This window comes from Sphaeramia orbicularis, chromosome 20 (assembly GCF_902148855.1).
Source record: "Sphaeramia orbicularis chromosome 20, fSphaOr1.1, whole genome shotgun sequence".
Lineage (NCBI taxonomy): Eukaryota > Metazoa > Chordata > Actinopteri > Kurtiformes > Apogonidae > Sphaeramia > Sphaeramia orbicularis.
Window position 1 is genome coordinate 13,481,954 of NC_043976.1, and position 23,060 is coordinate 13,505,013.

The following is a 23,060-nucleotide window of genomic DNA, read 5'->3' on the forward strand; positions in this document are numbered from 1 at the left end:
GGTTCGCAGAAAGGAGGGGGCTTTAGGATGGGAACAGACAGCTGAGTGGGCCTGATGTTCTCCAGAGCCTGAACAGCTGAGACCATGAGGGCCTGGGCAGCGCAGAGCGACCTCTGGGACTCAGCGTTTTTGATGAGGAAAGCCTGCTGAGGAGAGGAGCTGAAGCCTGTCTGCACACTTAGAGCCGCTCCTTAAGCTGAGCGGAAGCCATTACCCAAATCTCCACTGAATTGACAAAACGCTGAGGGCTACAAAAAAAAAAGAAGAGGCTCATGAGTACTCAGCTAATAAACAGCTGTGTTCAAAATAGAAGAAAAACTATAACAGGGTCTGTATCTAGAAAAAACAATGCACAACTGTTGCGCATTATCACAAACAAGCAGTTCTTCACCTCTTTCAGTTGTAACGCTCAACAACGGTTCGCAGTTGCACAACAGATACCTAATGCACTCAGTTATACTATCTGTAGCAACAAGCAAGACAAGATTAGACAGAGGCTGCCGGTGCAAAACCTGATTCTGTGCATTTCGGTTCAACAGTCTAACAACATACATTCAATTCAGGAAAACCGTTCACCGTGAGGACCTCCTGCTCCTCTCTGTTTGTAGGCAAGAGACAAAAAAAAAAAATCTTTCTGACTGATTTCCAGAGTGAGGAATGCTAAAAGCTCTAAGACATACTTCATGGTTGGGCATCAAAGGATCTTGGGGTACTCGAATGCTTAAGCTTTCATCTCCACTCTGCTGGTTAAGTAAGCCTTGAGTGAATGATGGGAACACTTTGTACAGGGAAAGCTTGACGTACAGCAGTGTTAGTTTTTTATGAATTTGACTCAAGGAAAACACAAAATTGACCTTGGCTGAAGCGAACCTGGCTTCTCTTTTAAGTTCTCCCTGGATAGCAATATTGACACCCATTGAAGTTGCACCTACACCTACTAACATGAGCTACCGTCTCAGGACAGTCAAGCACCGCAGGTAGCGTGGGATGTAAGCGATCTGAGTAGGGCCTCCCTGCGGACGAGACCACCTCAACATAATAACTCACCGAGGGTCAAGGCGAGCACTCAGTGATGTGCTCAGTTACTCCCCCGCCACAGAACATGACCTCTGTCGGCCCAGATCGCTCCACTGGGCCCGCTGTCCTTCCTCCTGATAGCTATCTGCGCATCGACATCTGTTTTCAGGCTGTATTTACTAAACTTGGACAGGAGCGGATTCTCAGACTCCCAGGTGGCTCATTGTTGGGTCTTGAGGGTATTTCAGCATCTATAGTCCATAAAATGAGGCATGTTAGGCATAAATGAGTACTTTAAAGGGCTTTAAATGACTGTTTATCATGTGGTGTGGTGTCGTTAAAGGGAGCAAAATATTAGCAGAACTTTCTCCTCTACAACCCTGTCTCATCAGTGAAGAAAGGCATAATTTAAACTGTAATGTGTTTCGATTTTGTGCTTATTTGAGGTAGTTTTGTGTACATTTTTGGATGATGGCAGAGGGACCCCCCCCCCCCTCCGTAAAAACACGAATAAACGATAGGTATTATATTATATTATATTATATTATATTATATTATATTATATTATATTATATTATGTATGTGGGTTTTTGTTTGCTTTGTTTTTGTTTTGTTTCTGTTCTTTTTAATTTTTATTAATATCTGGAAGGAAAAGTTGAAAATGGGTATTATTATATTAGTGTACATAAATAAAAGGATGTATGATATTGTTATACTATTATTATTATTATTATTATTATTATTATTATTATTATTATTATTATTATTATCATTATTATTATTATTGCTGTTGTTGTTGTTGCTGTTGTTATATTCATACAAAATAATAATTGCTATATAATGATCGGAAGGAATAGAAATTGAGGGTAGGAGTACGTAAGTTTTTACCTCTTCCTGCTCCCTTTCGAGCATGTATTATTTCATTTCATTTGTTTTATTATTATTATTATTATTATTATTATTATTATTATTATTATTATTATTATTATTATTAATTTATTTATTTTGTTGTTTGTTTGCTTATCAATCCTTTATGTACCAGTACTTATATTTTGTTGGTTGATTTTTGTTTTGATTTCACTGTCCTGTCTACATGTTCGAAATAAAGATTTCATTCATTCATTTATTCATTCATTCATTCATATTTGAATCTGACCTTTTTTTTCCCTGATAATTTTCTAATCTTATAACATTTACAGCACGTCACCACAACTAGTCGCTTTTCCATTGACCCTCAAATTGCGACAATATAACTTGCACATAAAAATTTGCCTAATGGAAAAATGACAACTTCAACAAAATTCTCGTTTTTCAATGACGTTTTTCTGCTGGCAAGAGGTGGTTTTCCAGGCGTAGTGCAATTGGTATATCATGCAAAACTGCAATGGAAAGACCTTTTTCCGCAACTAGAGTTAGGTGTATAAAAAAAAAAAACAGATGTTGACAGACCTTACAACAAGCGAAGAAGAAGAGTTTTAAAATAAACATGGTGCGGTATGTGTGGACACACCAGGAAACCAAATAAGTTTTTTATTTACTACAGGATACAGGGGTAATATATGATAATAATGAATATATCTGTAAATCAACATGATATTTACGTTTGTTGCCATGTTTATGGAATGACTCCTTGTGTCATGTCGCGATAATGAATTAACAAATAATCGCATTTCGGATTTAACGGGAAAATCGACATTACACACTTCTGTCTTCTCAACATTTAGTATGTATCAGTAAAGTTTTGCACAGATGTCCAATGGACAAACGACTACTGAGTGACTTTTTAATTATAAAATGCCTTCTTTACTAATGATCAAGATATCTAATTTATGTTTCATTAAGGTGTTTTTCTCATCAAATTACTCATTTTCTTCCAGTGGTGGGCCATGTATTTTGTACCTAGGCCATTAATAGTATTCTACCTGACTTAATCCACCTTTCAATATCAATATTATACAAAAAACACAATATAACAGGGCGTTGCATCACAAATATCTGATGTAGCAAGAATAAATTCCATTACTGAAATAAGAAACCAGTGAACACAACTCAGCAGGTCTCCTTTCACTTCAGCCACACCTGCACCATGTACATCATTGCAAAAATGACAATGTAAATGTAAATGTTATTAACCCTTTCATGCATACTGGTCACTCCAGTGGACAGTTCTTCTCCAGCTGTTCTCTTGTATATTCATGGGTTTTGTTGTTTAAGTTCCATATCAGCCAACACAGTGGACACTTATGTATCATCCCATACACTGACATTCATACCATTACTGTAACTTTGCTGTTCTAGATAAACCTGATCTGCACTAACATGTTTGAGTGCAAAAAAATGCAAATTGTTATTAGACTATAATTAACAGTTTTTTGTTTTTTTTTTTGTTTTTTTTAGCTTTTTTGCATATTATCTCCATGAAGTAACTTATAACTAGTCTTAAAGTATATTAAAATGTGAGAAAACATCAAATTAGCAGCATTAAAATATTTTTATTTAATAGTTTTCACACAGTATATCAGTAAATACACATTTCTTTGCCTTTAAAATTAAACACATGGTGTCCAGCTGTGTGGACATTTTGTAACTCCATGAAAAATAGGTTGATGAAAAAAAATTAAATCTCATTGTTTTGGGGTTTTTTTTCATGCCTAAAGAGGAATAAAAACACTCAGGAAAAAAAAATCTTGATTAAGGTTCTCATAAATCATGCATGAAAGGGTTAAAATACATTATAGACCAAAACTACAGCTTGTTTTTTAGTATATCTGCGAGCAAATATTTTTCTCCTCTGTTGGTCATTGTGTGCTGGGAAAACAGCTATTACATCTAAACCAATAGTTTTTGTTTTATACATGTGTCTACTGATGTGGTTTGTTGCTGAGTGTCGCTCTTTGACCGTCCAATCAAATGAAATGAAAATGTTGACATTATTGTACACCTGTTAGATCGCCCACCCCCATGTGGCCAACATGAAATCTGATTGGTTAGAGTAACAGATTTATTCCATTTATTTGAAGCTCTAGAGGCTGAACTGTTGATTCTGAGCCTCAAGGCAGATTTCTTTTACCCAGCAACACATGACAGCTGAAATATAATTGGACAATGGCTCTGACATACACATACACTACTGGAAACTGTATGCTCAAGAGATAAGCTACGAAATAAAGAGAATAGACTATTGGGAATAATTTCATACATTTTCATGGAGCAAATATAAAAATGTAGGGTGTAAATGTAGGTCAGTGATTCTGATTCTTTAGGCCAGAAGAGAAGGACATGCTGAATCTAATGGATCATCGATGCTTTTTTTTGTCATCCTCTAATAAGTAATGAGGACAGTGTGTAGCTTTCGCAAAGGAGAGGGTATTAATTAGTTTAAACATCCCAAAATTTAAACAGGACTGTTTGCCTATAACCTGTTTTCTGGATGTCAGCACATGACTGAATCATTTTTGTTATCAGTAGAAACTCATAGTATAATATATACAATAGTGAAGACAGTCTTTGTTGCAAATCAAAACAAAGTACTATTTGTGCTCTATTTGTGACAGTTTTCACAACAGGGTCATGCAAGGAAATGTTGATGTTGAATTGTTTGAGAGAAATGTACCTTATTTATTTAAACATTATTTTTTGTGATATGTGGTAAACAAAGTGCTTGTTTCCTTTGTTAGGAAAAAATAATCTAGCAGCATTTCCTCTCAGCAACAGCCAATCTTAGCACTTAAAAATGCTTCCAAGGATGAAGAGGCTGCCATGGCAGACCATCTGGACACTGGACGTTTCACTACTCAGAGGTGAGAGAGCATTTTTGGGGGATGAATACTAAGGAGCGATGGGATGATGCAAGAGATTTTCTTTGTTGAGAACAAAAACAGTCAGAGCAGAGCTTTGGCTGTTTCACCTGTTACAGGTGTAGAAGTGGTTCATATTGGCTCAAAACAACAAAATGTGAGCCCAAGTTGATTTATTTGGTTGGGGTAATTCCCAGGATGCAATAGCAAGAAAAAAAGAATCCATTCTATCTGACCAAAATCTACTGGGAATGTGGGGACGAAGTGGAATTAAATCTACACAGGAAGCCTTGGATGTGAACCTGGGACCTTCCTCCTAATGATGGTTCAGCTCCAGTGGGAACGCCAATGAATAATAAATCAAGTACTTCAGAAAGGTGCAAAGACACGAGCCCCGTAGGGTAACAAATGGTTCATCAGAATGCTGTCATCCCTGCTGATGTGGCCACAGAGGGTCGGTAACGCATGGCCAAAGCGTGTCTTGGACTGGGCCATAAGATAATGAGTGCAGGTGATCAGGCTGCCAGATAAGGCTGAAAAACTCTGATGTGGCAACACCGTCTGTTGGAGTAAGGGAAGCGTGTTGTTTTCACAACAGGACCACAGGTGGTTACTCATGACTGCACCCATGTTCAAATGATACACACAGCAGTTTAGGGGCACCTCACCTTCAGGACACCCGTACAAGAAAATGTTGTTTGGTGTAGTTTGACCTTAAGACATGACGACAAACTGATGCATGTAGAGCAGATTGATATATGTGAACACGCTAAGCCTATAATGTCAAAAGGGAATGGTGTAGTAGTTCAGGGATTCAGTTTCATGACCTCGAAGTGGGATTGTGTTCAGGAGCACCTGCTTTAAGAGTTAGATCAGGAAGTGGAGGAGGATTGAAAGAATACATTGCAGTTATGGAGACTGTAAACATTAGTGACTGTGGAAGTCTAATCTGACATTTATTTTCTCAACAGCAGGTTTTATCCACTTATGTCCCTATGTCCCACCCATACTAACACTTATTTATTTATTTATTTATTTATTTATTTATTTATTTATTTATTTCTGACACATGTACGCTGCAACCTACATGTTTAACAAGGTTTTCCAAACAGAGATCAGAAAATGTTGGCAAAGCACATTTTTGTTACTTGCAGTGGAGCAGACAATTTCTATCCCTATGGTTGTTTATGTTGCCCTTGATGTGACTCATTACCCCCCAAGTTACATTTTCCTTTCCATCTATATATACTGTGTTCTAGTTTCTCTTTTAGCTTTGTTATTTATATTCTGCTGACTATATATGTATATATGTATACATATGTTTTTTAGACATTTTTATGTGCTTTTGTTTGTGTTGAAAAGTTGTAATAAATTGATTTTGGGGAAAAATTAACTCACAAACCCTTTACACTCAAACATATGTCAGAGTTTTATCTGCATCAGATTGGGGTCAACAGACACGTTTGGAAAACAGACACATGTACGGGTGTTGTGGTGAGATTTTTTACATATCTTAAATTTATAACTTAACTCGATGTTGCTGTTCAGGTTTGTGACAGACTAAACCTCTGTGTTCAATATGACCTTTTTAAAGTCTACCAGAAACAGTGGTTTGTCTGAGAATTTTTGCATTGCAGTAATTTTGTGTGTATTTTATATAACCAAGGTTGTGTGGACATAATTATTAATATTTATGTATTAAGAAACAGTTAAGAATGGTTAAGAAAAAATGTATGTATTACCATGGACAAGGCATTAGAGGAGTTGGTGTCACATTTTACTGGTAAAAAATGATTAGTATGAAGTCAAGTTTCTTTTTATTTTTAAAAATACAACATAGGTGTATCAAGGTGTTGCACATACATCAGATGAATAAGACCACTGAATGGGATAACATAATCACGAACACCCAATACAAATTAAAATCAATAAAACCATTAAAACCATTAAAAATGGGTTAAGTTGTTAAAAACACATTAAGCCATTAATGAGCAGTAAATGAACCTACATTTAAAAAAAGACTTATAACTAATGGGCTTAATAAAAGGTTCAATACTGAGGATGCTTGTTGGCTCTGTTAGGTTTATTTTTGTGTGTTTTTGTGTTAGGTTGCTGTTTGATGATAGGTGACTTTGTTTCTGTTTTCTGAGCCAGCAAACAAAAGTCTCAATACACCCACCTGGGAATTTTTCTGTGCCTTTTGCTCCTCTACAGCAGTCACACTGAACAACACCAGCTGCCGTTAGCTTAGAAATAGAGAAAGCTAAAGAAAAATAAATAAATAAATAAATAGATAAATAGATCAAAATAAATAGCTCCCTGCACAAAACAGACACAAACTACATTAATGGCAACTGTTTTTGTAGCTGGTATTTTCTATTTTGGTAATAAAGTTATAATGCAGGCAGCTAATAAGTGATAAGTTATTTATACCTGAATTTTAGTTCAGACCATCTGTATCTCTTTCCCTGAAGGTGTTTGCCCAATTAGGTAAAGACATTTTTCACAATCTGGCAACCCACACTACTTAAAAGAGATATAAAAAACGCAATAATAAAGTATTCATTAATCATTAATAAAACTATTAATACAACAAATGAACCCTGTCAAAAGATGCTGCTTTAGGGGGTGATACTGACGTGCAGAACATGTGATAGAAATGTTGTTATGTGGGAGAAAAGAGAAGTCTGCCTGGATATGTGGTGGATTGGAGAAAAAAACTACAACAGAATAAATAAGGCAAGGACACAAGAAAGTAAACTTTAGATTTATTTCCTCTTCCTTTGTCTTTAATAGTCTAGGTGACACCTTGAAAAGGCCCAAATAAACAAAAACAAAAAGAGAAAAAAAAGGAAAACAGCGGCAGCTAAATGGAATGGAAAAATGGACAAATGAATCAGGAGCATTTATTCAGGGCAGGACATGACAGCTGGTCCAGAATTGAATGCAAATATTTACTTGCAGCTCTGTCCTTCCATCTAAAACGGGGGTCGGTCTGTGCTGCAGGGATGTCCAGGGTCAAGGAGACGGAGTTAGCCGACACACTGAGCCGATGTCGAGGTCTTTGAGTCCAGCAGGGGCTCATGGATCTGGGCAGCATCGAGGGGAGATCTCTGTGCAGCACGTCTGACTTTGGTGTGAATAAAACATGCCGTGGCATGTTGGTAGCGACGATCGAGGAGGTCCCCTGCATTATTCATGTGGAGTAGCAGTCGAGGATGGGGGGCTGCTGGTGGTGGTGGTGAGGGGTGTTGTAAAAGAAGGAGAAAAGGAGGAAGAAAGAGGAGGACTCGGGTGGGGTTGAGTGGTGGGTGGTGGGTGGTGGGTGATATTCTGTGCATGGCATGTGAAGGTGTAAGGGTGTTGCCAGGCTGTAAAGACCAGGGGGTTGTTCACCCAGTAACTGAGCATTGGCAGTTATCATCACCCTGAGGCCATTCCCGCAAGCCCTCTTAAATACTGCAGGCTGAAATAGTAACAGCAATTTATAGATTTAACGCATTAGAAGTTCGACCTAGAGGCTTCAATATCACAGGAAGTTCAAGGAGAAGGTGCAGATACTTGCAAACATGTTGTAAATATACTGCAAACTGGTCCCAGCAAAAAACAGTGTCATCACAAGTCACTATTAATTACATGCAACTGATGAATCGAATAAGCCACAGTAAATCAATACATGTGTGATATTAAAGATGCTCAGCTGTGGGCTGTGGTGATGGGGTTGGGATGCTGCTGTCTTTAGCTTCAGCACTGGTGTGTGATCCCAGCCCCAGTAACCCCAGAGACAGGGGTTTTCCCATAAGAGCTGAATCAGTGTTTTCCCTCTGCAGCATAAAGCGGAGCGGAGGAAATGTGTTCCAGTCAGCAGCTCTTCTTCTTCCAGTCAGGGAGAGGCCGACAGACAGCCAAAGCTGATGCTACTGCACCACCTGCAGGCCCGTGACCACATCAAGTATGTGTGGTGTTTGGATGTTTATGTACATTTACACAGGGAATGAGAACAGGACAAAATGATCCTGACATTAGAACGTCTCCACTGAGTCCTGCATAACTGTTGATGATATTGGACCAGAAACATCAATTAAAACTACACAAAGGGCCAAACTTGTCTGATTCTGTTCTGAACTGATGTGACCTTGTGTAGTTCTTACAAAAGAGGTGGACCCCTTTGCCGTGCTGTGAAGTTTAGATTTGAAATAAAGACCAGTTTTATCAGATACACACAAATATAGTGGACGAGGCTGTAGTTTTAGTCTCCTATGTGCATTCATTGGTTGTGTGACACGCCCTGCAGAGTAGAAAGTCAATGAGATGCTGCAGCTGAAGGACGTGCACTCAGAAAATGTGCATTTTAGCTTTTAATACACTGTTGTTACAAACTGCAATAATTTAGTTTTCAGACACATTGCTCTTTTTATTCCTCTTTATGCTGCACATCAGTAATCACTTTTGACCAGGTACAAGGATTACGTATATTATCTATCAACAATAAAACACATGGTCACAGTCATTTCATTGGCAACAGTGTAGAATTGTTGTAAATACAGATGGGATGATCTTAATTTGCGCTTGAATGTTATTTAATGTTGTTTTAAGATGTCATTTAGTGATATCCCTCAGTTTATAATTAATAATACCAACACGTGCAATGCAAATGAACCTGCTGACCTATAAAATGCATACACAGAACATCACTTATAGCATCATTCTAGTAATGTAACAGAACCCTGAGACTTGGCTCCAAGGCTAGAGTTATAAAATCAGATGAGATTATCAAACTAGTCCTGGAATTTTATTTTAAGGTGTGACGTTAAATCCCTTGGGTGACATTTTATCATTAGCAAACCCCCGTCTGCTGTCAAAAAGTAGCACATGCTGACCTATAAGATGAATACATAGAACGCGTTTAACAGTTTCTTTCTAGTAATGTAATGTAACTCTGAGGTTTGGCACAGAGGTTGGACATGGGAGCTGGTGCTGGATTACTCGTGCCAGCAGGGCTTGATTACAGTAATGTGAACGCTCAGTAGCAGCTGGAGCTTCTCAGCCCAGGCTAAAGCGAGCGTATCACACCGGCTGGCAGACCCCTCCCTTTACTCACAAAAAACACATACAAACACACCCTGGTTTCTAATTTAATATAAATACACTCCATCAGCCTTTAGGGGAAACACTTTAGATCCAAAGCCATTTTAATAGGAATCTAAGTGGATTAAAGTGATTGCCAGTCACATAATCGCAGATTTTCCAGATATAAACAGTTAGAATTTGGTAAATCTGATTTCTCCGCTTTTTGTCCAGCCAATCACAATCATATTCATCCACTGTTTAACTCCAATACTTGAACTCAAGGAATCTGTAGATGCTCACGCTGATGATATTCAATAGGAACAGTTTTATTATATTATGTAAGATGACACTAGGAATTTCTGTAGTCATCAGCTCATAGTAAAGGCATCAGTGAAGAGATGTAAATCAGTCACACCCAGTCCATTTGATATCAGTCAGATTCAGAGAGAAACTAACTACAGAGTTCTTCCGAATTGTGAGAAAAATGAGGACTGAAAGCTGTTTTTTTTTTGTTTTGTTTTTTTAACTCAATAAGCCTGCAGACGAAGATGTATTTCAATGTCAGTGTAAGAAAATAAAATGAGGAATGATCAGGCCACATATGGTGCTTTCATTATCCGTTAATCTCCTGCTTGTTTGCTCATTAAATGATAAAACACCAGAAAAAAAATTAATTAAAAAGCTCATCACAACATAGAAAACATACTGTAGAGTGTCTGGAAATGTCCAAAACCCCAAAGTATACAAAGTAAGAGTAATAAAAGTAGAAAATTTCTGCACCAGGATCCATCAAATGTTTATACATTTGCATGAAAAACTACTTTTATCACCTAGAAATATGCAAACATTGACTGATCCCTGAACTATTCATTGTACTTCTTTCCTCTATTCCACACTGTAACAAATTACTGTAAAAACAGTAGATTTTGTACAGCATCATGCTGTTATTTGTAAATACAGTATAATGCTGTAAATAATGAGGTCTTTAAGGTGCAAATTTAAAACAGTAAGCTACTGCAAAATTTGACAGTATTCTACAGTATTTTCTTCAGTTCCTCCACTGCTGTCCGCCCAGAACTGGTCTGAACAAAGTCATCTGGCATCAAGTCCCACCAGCTCATTTAGAAAAGATTCAATCTAACGAATGTTAACTATAGACTTGCTGCATCAAGGGTAAGTGGTTCTTTTTTGAAGCAGAAGGACAAAATAAAAAGAGAAAATAACTGAGGATGGCTGTTTTCAGCTGGACTTAACCCCATACAGCACTGGAACAGAGGTCACCTGAGGCTTCTACCAACACTGCCATAACTCCATTCTGCTCCAGTTGTTCATTTATCAAGTTAATTGTGATTTTATCAACGTAACTGTGGCATTTTGGGTTCATTAAACATTAAATTGCCTCCATAAACTGTGTTCACACCGGACGCAACTTGCACAGTATAACACGTGTAATAATACTGCATATTTAGGGGTGCTAACCGTATGTAGCAAACATGCAGCTAATTTAAGCTGAAGCATACTTGCTAGCTGCGAAGTGGACATTGTTAAACTAAACAGCGTGTCAGTTTACATGGTTATGTACAATAATGTCATCTCTTGTTTGAGCTTTTTCTATCAATGTTCATGATTTTATACTTTAAAATGTAACTTGAAATGTTAAAATACTAGCTTTTTGCTGTGTTATACCGTAAATATTACATTAAATACCTTTTACAGTAATTGTTTCTTGGAATACGGTAGTTACTGTAAAATGCAGCAACTGTGGCTAACAGTATTTTACTGTAAAAGGTACATTATGTACTGCCCAGTACTGTAATACTTTTTACAGTAAGAAACTGTAGTTGCAGATTACAGTAGAGATACTGTAGAATAACTGTAACATGCTGGCAACTCTAGCTGCCAGTATTTTACTGTTATTTAATGGTAAAATTTGTTACAGTGCTGAGGTTGGCAAGCTTTACAACCTAAAGAGCCATTTTTGTCTCGATAAAGAAGAAAGAAATCTGACTGGAGCCATGACAAAAATATTTAAACCCATCTACATTTTACCATGAGGTGGCTGCTCTGCTGTGGCCTATTTGTGGTAAGTTTGCTATTTAATTTTGTATTTCCATTAGAACAAAGCAATGTCTGGGGCATTTATGAAATTATATAACTACAATAATGAAAACATTCAAAATTTGTATGATTTTTTAAAATGATGGACACTATTTCCAAAACATAATTACATTGTGTAATGAGGAAAAAGCTCAACTTTCATGTATAGAGGCTGACTTTTAAACAAACTACGAACACATGCAAATTGATTATCTTGTGTTGAATCTTGAATTTGACAAAAAAAAAAAAAAAAACATTTTGGTGTATATGCTGTCAAAAAAATATATTCCATGTTTATATAGCCTGTGCATTTTTGCAGACGGACAAAGTTAGAGCAGATTAGACCTTTAATAATGTTAAAAAGTTATTATGTAAGACAACATAGATCAGATTTTGTATAGGGGAAGTAATTTTACTGTTGGTTATGTAGGCTACTTCTCAGCAGGCATTAGTACCTACCAACTTTTACATGCACCTTGGTGAGAGACCAGTTGAAGGAAATTGATTTTGTTTTTACACCCTGGTTCAATGTTACAAAATTTGTGATTTTTGTTGTTGTTTTATTTTTATTTTTATTTTTTTATTTCTATATATTATTTTACATGCTTGTTGGAATGATTGCATGTGTATGTGGAGGTATATCCTTGACATGGAAACATCTGTATTGAAAAAGGTAATTTTCCAAATGTAAAGGAATTTCTTTTTTTGTAAAAGTGAAATAAAATACAAATTAAAAAAAAAAAAAAAAAAAAAAATAATAATAATAATAATAATAATAATAATAATAATAATAATGTTAAAAAGTAATTACTCATTCGGTTCATTTCAAAATGTTCCTTATATTTTTTGACAATGGGAGCCATAGACAAAGGCTAAAGAGCCACGAGTTGCACACCCCTGCTCTACTCATTACACCAGTGAATGTATGTCATCTTACAGATAATACACCTGTCTTTGCTCATTACAACACACACATCATGTGACCTTACAGGAAGGAAATCATTCAAGGGTCTCCGATATTTCCACACTGAGGGACCCCGGGACTCTTTCACCATTTTACTTCAAGAGAACAACCACAGAAACACAACACCTCTCTGAGGCCACACCAGCAGATTTCAGCTCTCTGATGTGAATGCAGTCGGATATTACTCAGTGACAGGATGGACGGAGTCAAACCTCAATCTGTGAGACTGTAACCACAGTTGCACAGTCATCAGGACTCTGACCCATGATTTATGGTCCTACAGACAGACAGAAAACGGTCGACTCCCTCCAGGACCTCCATCTGAGGAAATTGCAAGAGTCAGGGTGTATCAAAATTGCAAGTGGAAGTGAATGTGGGCATGACAGTTTTGTATACACCAACCAAAAACAAAAAAAAAAATAAAACACTGAGCTGAGTTTATTATTTGTTTTATTTCAGAAAACATTTAAAGGTACTGGGGCTGTCAAGTGGGAGAACATCTGAGAAAATTTATGAAAAGATGGCAGATTTTCAACCTTAACCCATTTAGATGAATCATTTTAGCCCATTCATTTGATAAAAAGGTAATAAATCTGGGACACCTGTATAAAATGTAAAATAATAGGTGATATATGGATAGAACCTTCTAAAATCCTGCTTCTTATCAAGTACAAATACAGATTCATCATGTTATTACATTAAAAAAAAACTATTAAACAGTTAATCAACAGATATTGAGGTGTGATCATTTTCTAAACTTTCTGGTCATGACCAAATTTAATCTTAATTTATGAACCAAACACTCATAAAATAGAATGTAGTGACAACAACTAAACTCCATCCCCTGAGGAAGATCATACAGAATGATCCAGGAAAGCTGTTAGGTGGTTTTATTCACAGTAACATGGTGCACAGAGTGTTTTGAAGCAGCAATAATTCAGAAGAAATGAAAGAGAAATGTTCTTTCAAACACATATTTCTTTGCGTGAAATGTTGATTTTCTTTGACGGTATTTTAGAGGAACTTGTGCCCTTTCACTGACATGTGGCAATACTTTCACTGAGTTTTAGTTCCTGATAAAAACACTGAAGCTTTACCCAAGCAAATAGTCCTATCTGCCCAACGGACCGAGATTACAGCACCCTTGGTTCAGTTTGTCTGCCATGAAATGTGATCCTCAATGAGCCGTTAATGTTTTGACACGACTGATTAACTAAGACTCCCCCGATTAAAGCAACGTACAGGAGGAAGTGGGATTCTGAGGGGGGGGGGGGGGCTCCGCATCTGTGACTGTGTGTTTGTGTGTGAGGGGGTGGGAGAGAGGGTGGCGGGGTGGTCTCAGAGGATAGCCGTTGTCTTTCTCAGAAAAGTGAACTTGACTCACCCAAGAGACAGATGAACAATGTGTTAGGGCCTTGTGGTTATGGACAGAAGGCAGTTCTCAGGCTGCTTTGGTTTTCACAGGAATAAAAGAAGAAACTCTTTACTCAGAAATAACTGACAGTTGTGCCAGTTCACTGTGGCAAAGTCACAGAAAACGTGTTTAGAAAATGTATCCTCCAAAAGCGTTAAACGCAAAGAATGATATTTGCATCATTTCCCATCAGACAACAGTACTGCATTTACCACTGAGGATCGTTTCACTCACATGTCTCATATAGCTGTGGGAATGTATTTACTCCGCGAACATCTCCAAACAATCCTATAGTGAATAAATTTAAATCAGGGATCAAGCCTTAGCCTGGAAGTCCTTGAACCCATAAAGACCCAAACATCCACCAAAAGCATCTACTGATCTAAAATGTTTAATAACTGATCCAGTAATCCAGTGTTTTTCAACCGTGAGGCCCCACGTGGGGTCACCTGGAATTCAAATGGGGTCGCCTGAAATTTCTTGTAATTGATTAAAAAAAAAACTAAACTTACTAATAAAACATATAAGGTGAGTTGACAGAGACAATCACATACATAACAGACAAGACAAACTGTGAAGCTGAAACTGAAGCACTGTGGTTCTGTTTATCTTTCAAATCTTCATTGTGGTCAGTTTCAGATGCTGCAGCTTTTTCATAATTCATAGTTTGAGTTCTTGTTTGTTCAGTATTCATTGTCAGCCTTGTAAATCCAGCTGGACTGACTGTACATATCCTGACCAAGGAAATTAAAAGTCTCACTTTGTGCAGTAATCTTCACCTGGATTTTCTGCCTCCGTCCATAATAATATACATTATATAGACTAAATGTTTGTCTAAAATTCACGTTTATCTCCAACATAGTATAGCAAACTATTACATGATCAAAAACAAATTAATTTTAGCAAAAAAAAAAAAAAAAAAAGGCTCCGTTTTGAATGCCTGGGGTCACCAGAAACTTGTGGTGTTGAAATGGTGTCACGAGCCAAAAAAGGTTGGGAACCACTGCACTAATTGTATCAATACATGTAAATAATTGGTGTAAAATACAGTTTGTCATCTTTTCATGGTCATTAGATATGACCCATTTGGACAGAGGCTCCATAGTGAACGTGGAAACATCACCATCTTCCACAACACTGATTCACCAGTAAAACCATGGAGTTTAATCAATGACAGTGAATGCAGGCACCGTTAATGATACTTTTGTTGAAAAACTCACTATTTCCTCTTTTTTTTTTCAGTTTTGATCTAATGACCTTTGAATGTACCCTGAGCTTTTATGAACATCTGCATTATCAGTAAATTAAATATGCAAAAATACCTGATTTTACATGTAAGATGCAGAGGATAATATGATAAATGGTGATACGTCATTTGGGAAAGACCAAACACATCATTAGGAAGTTGTGACAAAAATAGTTGCTTTTAAGGGTTAAAAGGGCAAACTTTTGGGTCAGTTTCAGTAGTTTTTTACTCAATGGAAAATATAGTTTGACTGAAAATGTCAGTGTCATCGCCTGAGGTTGCATTCATTTCTGATCAATCAAAAAAATAAGACCCACAAGTCTGTCAAAAAAGTAACAAAGTGGACCCAAGCAGAGAGGAACGTGGCCCAGAAGGTTGAACATCAGTCATTCCACCATCGTGGATGTCCAGCAACAGTGTCCCAGGTCAGACACAACAATCTGTCCATGAGGGGAGGGATTCTCACCGTTAAGGATGCTAATTTTAAAAGTCCATTAATATTTGACCACTGTGAGGTGTGAACATCATACAGTAATTCACTTCCTCTGGCACTTTCAGGTCCTGATATAGGTTTATGTTCCTCTGTCAGGGGCCCATGTGTTAGCTTGTAATGAAAAATTACACTGAGGGTCACAAACCATCGGCTGAGGTGTGAATTTCCCATTTCCTTCATCTACTATTTATTTGACTGTTGTTTATTTTCATATTCAACTAATTCTGTAAAGCCCTGTGAGGAAACCTTGTGATATAGGGCTCTACAAATAAAATTGAATTGAATAGAATATTTTTGTCACCATCAGGACGTATATAGAGTCCATGACACAGAACAAACAGGCTCAGAAAGTCACTTATTACCTCCGCCAAGGAGGTTATGTTTTTGCCGGTGTTGGTTTGTCTGTTTGTTTGTTTGTTTGTTTGTTTGTTTGTTTGTTTGTTTGTTTGTCTGTCCGTGTGCAAGATAACTCAAAAAGTTGTGGATGGATTTGGATGAAAATTTCAGGAAATGTTGATACTGGCACAAGGAACAAACAATTAAATTTTGGTGGTGATCGGGGGTGGGGGGGCACTGATCTGCCTTGGCGGAGGTCTGTGCTCTACAAGTGCTTTTCTAGAAAAGACAGCACAGACCTCCGCCAAGGCAGATCAGTACCCCCCCCCACCCCGATCAACACCAAAATTTAATAATTTGTTCCTTGTGCCAGTATCAACATTTCCTGAAATTTTCATTCAAATCTGGGGCACTGATCTGCCTTGGTGGAGGTCTGCACTCTCCGAGTGCTTCTAGTTCCAACTGTTAGAAGCCCTTTAAATCAGTGGTGTCCAACCGTGGTCCTCGAGGGCCGGTATCCTGCATATTTTAGATGTATCCCTCTTCCAACACACCTGATTCAAATGATAAGCGTTTTATCAAGCTCTGCAGAAGCCTAATAATGACCGTCAGGTGTGCTGGAAGAGGGGAACATCTAAAACATGCAGGATACCGGCCCTCAAAGACCTGGAATTGTGTCTGTGTTTGTTATTGTTGGACCACTTACGTTTGGTTGGTGGTTTTTTTGTTTAAATTATTTATTTACTGCTGATTCTAAATGGACCCTCACAGATAATAAAGATACATTAAACTTTGACAAAGAGGAGAGATGAGGCAGATTCTTTCCTTTTCGTTCCAATATGGGGAGGTTAAAATGGATTAAAGCAGTGTTCTTCAACCTTGGGGTCAGGACCCCACGTGGGGTCGCCTGGAATTCAATTGGGGTCACCTGAAATTTGTAGTGCTTGAAAAAAAATAAAAATAAAAACTTACTAATAAAAAATATATGGTGAGTGGAGAGAGACAATCCCAATCCATAAGACATGACAAACTGTGAAGCTGAAACTGAAGCACTGTGGTTCTGTTTATCTTTCAAATGTTCATTGTGGTCAGTTTCAGATGCTGCAGCTCTTTCATAATTCCTAGTTTGAGTTCTTGTTTGTTCAGTATTAATTGTCAGCCTTGTAAATCCAAGCTGGACTGACTGTACATATCCTGACCAAGGAAAATAAAATTCTCCCTTTGTGCAGTAATCTACACCTGGATTTTCTGCCTCCGTCCATAATAATATACAATATATAGACTAAATGTTGTCTAAAATTAACGTTAATTTGCAATGTAGTGTAGAAAACTATTACATGATCAAAAACAAATGAATTTTAGCAAAAATATGTCTCAGTTTTGAATGTCTAGGGTCACCAGGAATTTGTGAAGTTATAATGGGGTCATGAGCCAAAAAAGGTTGGGAACCACTGGATTAAAGGTTTTGACAGATTATGTTGCCCCAAATTCACCAAAGTAAAAATTGCACCCATTTTTCACAAGACCACATATACTCTCTGAACATTCTAACATTAAAATGAAATTTTTAAGTCTGTCTTGGAGGTAACTACATGTGTTAAATAAATAAAATTAGTGATAAGCATGCTAAAATAATGTTACTTATACCACACCTTATTGATCCACATTCATTCATGATTGTCAGCCTTTCCACCTGCATGACCCTACTTAGGACACAGAAGTCTGGACCATTTCATACCATTTGGCGAAGTTTTCGGTGCACCATCTGCATAAATGGTAGCTTTTTGGTGATACCCACTAAGCTAATGCTAATTTAGAGAAATGGGAAGAGTGAACTTGTTGAAACATTTACACAACAGAATTATTCACAGTCTTATTTTTGTCACTTCTTAATCACGATTACAAGAAAAAAAAAATTTGATTCAATAAACAGAAGTTTAAATTAGCATTAGCTTGTAGTCACACCTATCAAAGAAGCCCACATAGCCGATATAAAAGCCTTCTATTAGCTTACTAACACAGAAATAATTTACTATGTCTATTTATTAGAGGGTCCCAATAAAGCACAATGACACTTGAGAAAATTTACGCAGTATTTCTAGATAGTCAGGTTTTATGCTAGCGTTCGAGTTAGCATAGCAGCCATTAATGGCCTTAAGATACACCAATACTAAACATCCTGTGGTGGTTGCTTCTTGGTGTATTAGAAAGAAAATGGTGCCACTGCTGCATTTGTTGCCATTTCATGATGTGACTAATCCAGTGTTTTTCAACCTTGGGGTCGGGACTCCACGTGGGGTCACCTGGAATTCAAATGGGGTCGCCTGAAATTTCTAGTAATTGATAAAAGTAAAAATAAAAACTTACTAACAAAAAATAAATGGTGAGTTGAGAGAGACAATCACAAACATAAAAGACATGACAAACTGTGAAGCTGAAACTGAAGCACTGTGGTTCTGTTTATCTGTCAAATGTTCATTGTGGTCAGTTTCAGATGCTGCAGCTCTTTCATAATTAATACTTTGAGTTCTTGTTTGTTCAGTATTAATTGTCAGTCTTGTAAATCCAAGCCGGACTGACTGTACATATCCTGACCAAGGAAAATAAAATTCTCACTTTGTGCAGTAATCTACACCTGGCTTTTCTGCCTCCGTCCATAATAATATACATTATATAGACTAAATGTCATCTAAAATTAACATTTATTTGCAACATAGTATAGCAAACTATTATATGATCAAAAACAAATGAATTTTAGCCAAAAAAAAAAGTCTCCGTTTTGAATGTCTGGGGTCACCAGAAATTTGTGATGTTATAATGGGGTCACGAGCCAAAAAAGGTTGGGAACCACTGGACTAATCAGTAACAGTTTTATGAATTATATTTGAATAGTTGATCATCAGTCTTCTTGTGGCTAATGTATTTCATTAACCATTCATGGATTACATTAGGAACAACAAAGGCTCCTATATAATACAATGACGGACATCACATAATTGGTGCCTTATGTACAATGCAGTTTTTACTTATGTGCTGTAAATAGTGAGGGAACAGGATTACATGCATTAGCCACTGAAGACATCATACATCAACAGGAGACTTTAGAGTGACTTTTTTACAACACCATCATCAAAATGCAAAATGAGATGTGGTCTGGAGGAGATGATATATCCATCAATGTCAGACATAATCAAACGTTGCACAGACTTTATATAAAGCTACATACTGGATCTTTTTTTCCACTGTTCTCCTGTCTATAATAGATGCAAATGTACAATCGATCGGTCATGCAGTAGAAACTTTCCAGTGTTGGGAACCGGGTCTGCTTTAGTTCTTCATCCCTGTGGTGCTTGGATAATTATACAAAAGTGTGTTGGAAATTTACTCTGCTACCACATATGATTTGTGGTTAAATGAAATAGATACACACTGAATCTGGAGAGACTGGGATTCTATAATGCAGATAAAAATGATGTGTGATAAGGTTTGGGACCCTGTAAAGAATTTCCGTTGGGGGGTGTGGACTGCTGTGCATTCTTTTTCTTTTCAGTATGTGTATGCGCTTGATTTAACCATGACTGTGTCTAATGTTACAAAAGATGTGCTGTGCCTGTTGGCAACCACTGTCTACTATTTTATGTTCTTAAATAGAAAACAATGAGCGTATATTGAAAAAGAAGAGCCATCTTCCAGGAGTAAAGACCGTATTCACCTGAAAGGAATGGTTGATTTAGTGTTTGCAGTGGTGGAAAAAAAAACAGCCCTACAAGAAAATGTTCATCCATCGGGATTCCTAAGTCACCATATTCTTCTGCAGCATGTGATGACTGAGGGTAACAGCAGGAAACAGGGTTGGCGTTGCCCACTGAGAAGTTGTCACAGTGATGAACAGGCAGCTGTTGTGTTTGTGCGTTGCATACTCTACAAGCCCAGTTGAGCTGCATTCATTAAAAAAAAAAAAAAAAATGCAACAAAGCTACAGGCAGCACTTCTCCCATTTTTATCACTCCCTCCCTCAAGGACTTTCAAACCCACCCAAGATTAAACCACTCCATTTCCTCCCGTCTCTTTCCTTCACTCCCTCCTGTTTCCTTCCTTTCCCATGTCTTAGTGCAGTGATGCTGCAGAGCAGGGACACACCCATCCACACTCTGCTCCCGCTGTCTCTCTCTTTGACCCTGAGAAGTTCTCCAACGTACTGCTGATAGTACTGCAGTGCCCACCCAAGAGCAGCGCCCTTTCACTGTAAAGCACTTACAGAGGGGAAAAAAAACAAGACAAAAAAACATCAAGGTTACTGAATGTTCCATGTAAGATGGAGGAGAAAGGGAATAATGGATCCAAAAGGTCTTTTTTAATCAAACAAAAATGCCTGCAATTGACATTGAGCAGTTATGACTCACTCTGACTCATTAACTATAGTAAACAGAGAGGTCATAAAAGCTACAAAAGAGCATGAACCAAATGAAAAGCACATTCAGAAATGTGTAATAGTAACATAAATGAAAGCTCCCTTAATGTGTTTTTGCAGGTAAATCAAATCAGCAAAGGAAAATGTAACCACTTTTCTTTTTTCCATCCAACTTCTATCTCTCCTGAAACTGGATCTTATCTGTCCTATCTTGTAAATGTTTACTCACTACTGCCAAAGACAGCTGTGTAAAGAAAAAAAAAGCTTCTGTGTGTCATTTTATCAAGTGGCGAGATCTAAAATGGTCTTATTCAGAGCCGTCAGCAGTCGAGCATGAGGATGCGTCTCACTGCTGTTCCTGAGAAAAAACAAATACAAACCAACTGTAATAAAACATCTGAGATAACAGATCAAACCTGACAAGGCACTTGTAGAAAACAAGAGTTCTCTTTTTAATTTCTCCAGCCACAACATACTGTCCATTTACAGTAGACTCCCAATTTTTTAAATTTGATTTGCACACATCACAGTTTAAAGTTCAAATGAAAAATACAACACAACTATGAAAAAAGACATTATGCACAAATTAAACCTATAAAAAATATAAAAACAGTACTCTTAATCTCATATTGACAAGTACCATTTCAATAACAAAACATTTAATGCACAATTGAGCAGACAAATTAAACTGAACCATGAGGGTTTTTTTAAATAGAGGAAAGACATCGTTTTCATCATGCAGAGGATGTAATATTAAATAATGAATCAAACAAAAATAATATATACTTCTCTATATATTTCTCTCTTTTAAAATTTCAAGTCAAAGCACTCCCGTCCCTTATATAGGGAAAAACAAAAAATGCTTAAAAACACCAGAGTATCCACAATGCTTTCAGTAGCGGCCACCGTTTTCGTGGCCTTTTTCGAAAACATTACATCTCAGCAACATCTTTTTGGCACAGAAAAAGACGTTCATAATGGCAGTAGCATTTTGCGTTAGAAAAGAGGGCGGAGCTGTAGCTCTTTTTCTGTTAAAAATAAAATAATAATTAAAAAAAAAAAAGCAAAGACATTCTGTGCAGCGACATCAGTCAGGAGAGTGGCGTCCCCCCAGCAGGCTGTGAGGCAAACAGTGGTAGCAGCTCAGTCCTACTGCAGCATGCTCTTGATAGTCTTGTTGGTTGATTCATCGTTCAGATGCTTAGTTGTGTACCTGCAGGTGACAGAAAAACATCAGCTACTGGAATAATTGCCTTTACGTCTAAAATATGTTGCCATCGGAAGTCAAAAAAAGAAATCACTTTTCAAAAATTCATGGGAAGGAATTCTTCTAGGACCAAAAAACGAGTTTGTTCGAGGTGCTTTTTGGAAAAAGGGATTCATAAAGTCAGCTTCAAGCCTTCATCAGGAAGTCAAAACAAACCTGATGAAGGCTTGAAGCCGAAACACGTAGAAGTGTTTTTACGGTCTAGATATGACCATGCCATGGTAATAAAGGCATTTTAATGTTTAAAGAGAGTGCCTTGGAGTTTTCTTCCAGTTTGGAATCTAGAAATCACTTTTTGTTATGTCGACTTGTTTGTTTATGTTTTGTGTGATTGTTGTTGTTCACTTTATTTAATTGTTTATTGTATTCTGTATTCATTTTGTGTTGCCGTCAAGGATGTACGTAGATATTTATAAATTTTTCTGGTATGCCAGTATAGGTGTGTATCTACAGTCGCGGAAAAAATTATTAGATCATCAAAAACAATGGTTATGCAATCAAGTACTAACTCCTGTGTGTATCATGTGACTAAAACAGATAAAAAAGAAAACATGGAATGCCTAAAAGCACTGTTTTTGGCAGTATAATGCCGTAGATATTGATGTGAGAACTGAAGTGATTTTGGTTATTATCAAGAAAACATGGAAAATGGATAGATATCAGCTCTGAAATTAAACTACTATAAGCTATTTTTGTTGTTTTCATTATATTTGTCCAAACAAATGTACCTTTAGTTGTACCAGGCATTAAAATGAACAAGAAATTGAAGAAAACAAGGGTGGTCTAATAATTTTTTCCGCGACTGTACGTGTGTATGTGAAAATGATAAGTGAGGTTATCTATTTACAAAAGATCAAAGGGATATGAATTTTCATACATTATGCTGATATGAAGCTAAATGATAGACTGTCGTGTGGAGAAGGGGTGGGATTAAGTAAATTACACTTC

The 23,060-nt window shown here is 37.1% G+C and overlaps 1 protein-coding gene across 1 annotated transcript in view; it reads right to left on the reverse strand.

Annotated features, from left to right (window-relative positions):
* Nucleotides 1-21,273: 21,273 nt before the first annotated feature.
* fam49bb (family with sequence similarity 49 member Bb) overlaps nucleotides 21,274-23,060 on the reverse strand; it is a 46,409-nt gene continuing 44,622 nt past the window's right edge. The window contains exon 12 of the mRNA XM_030123871.1: nucleotides 21,274-22,058. Within this exon, the coding sequence (XP_029979731.1) occupies nucleotides 21,995-22,058 (64 nt within the window). The 3' untranslated portion in view covers nucleotides 21,274-21,994. The remainder of the gene's footprint in view (nucleotides 22,059-23,060) is intronic.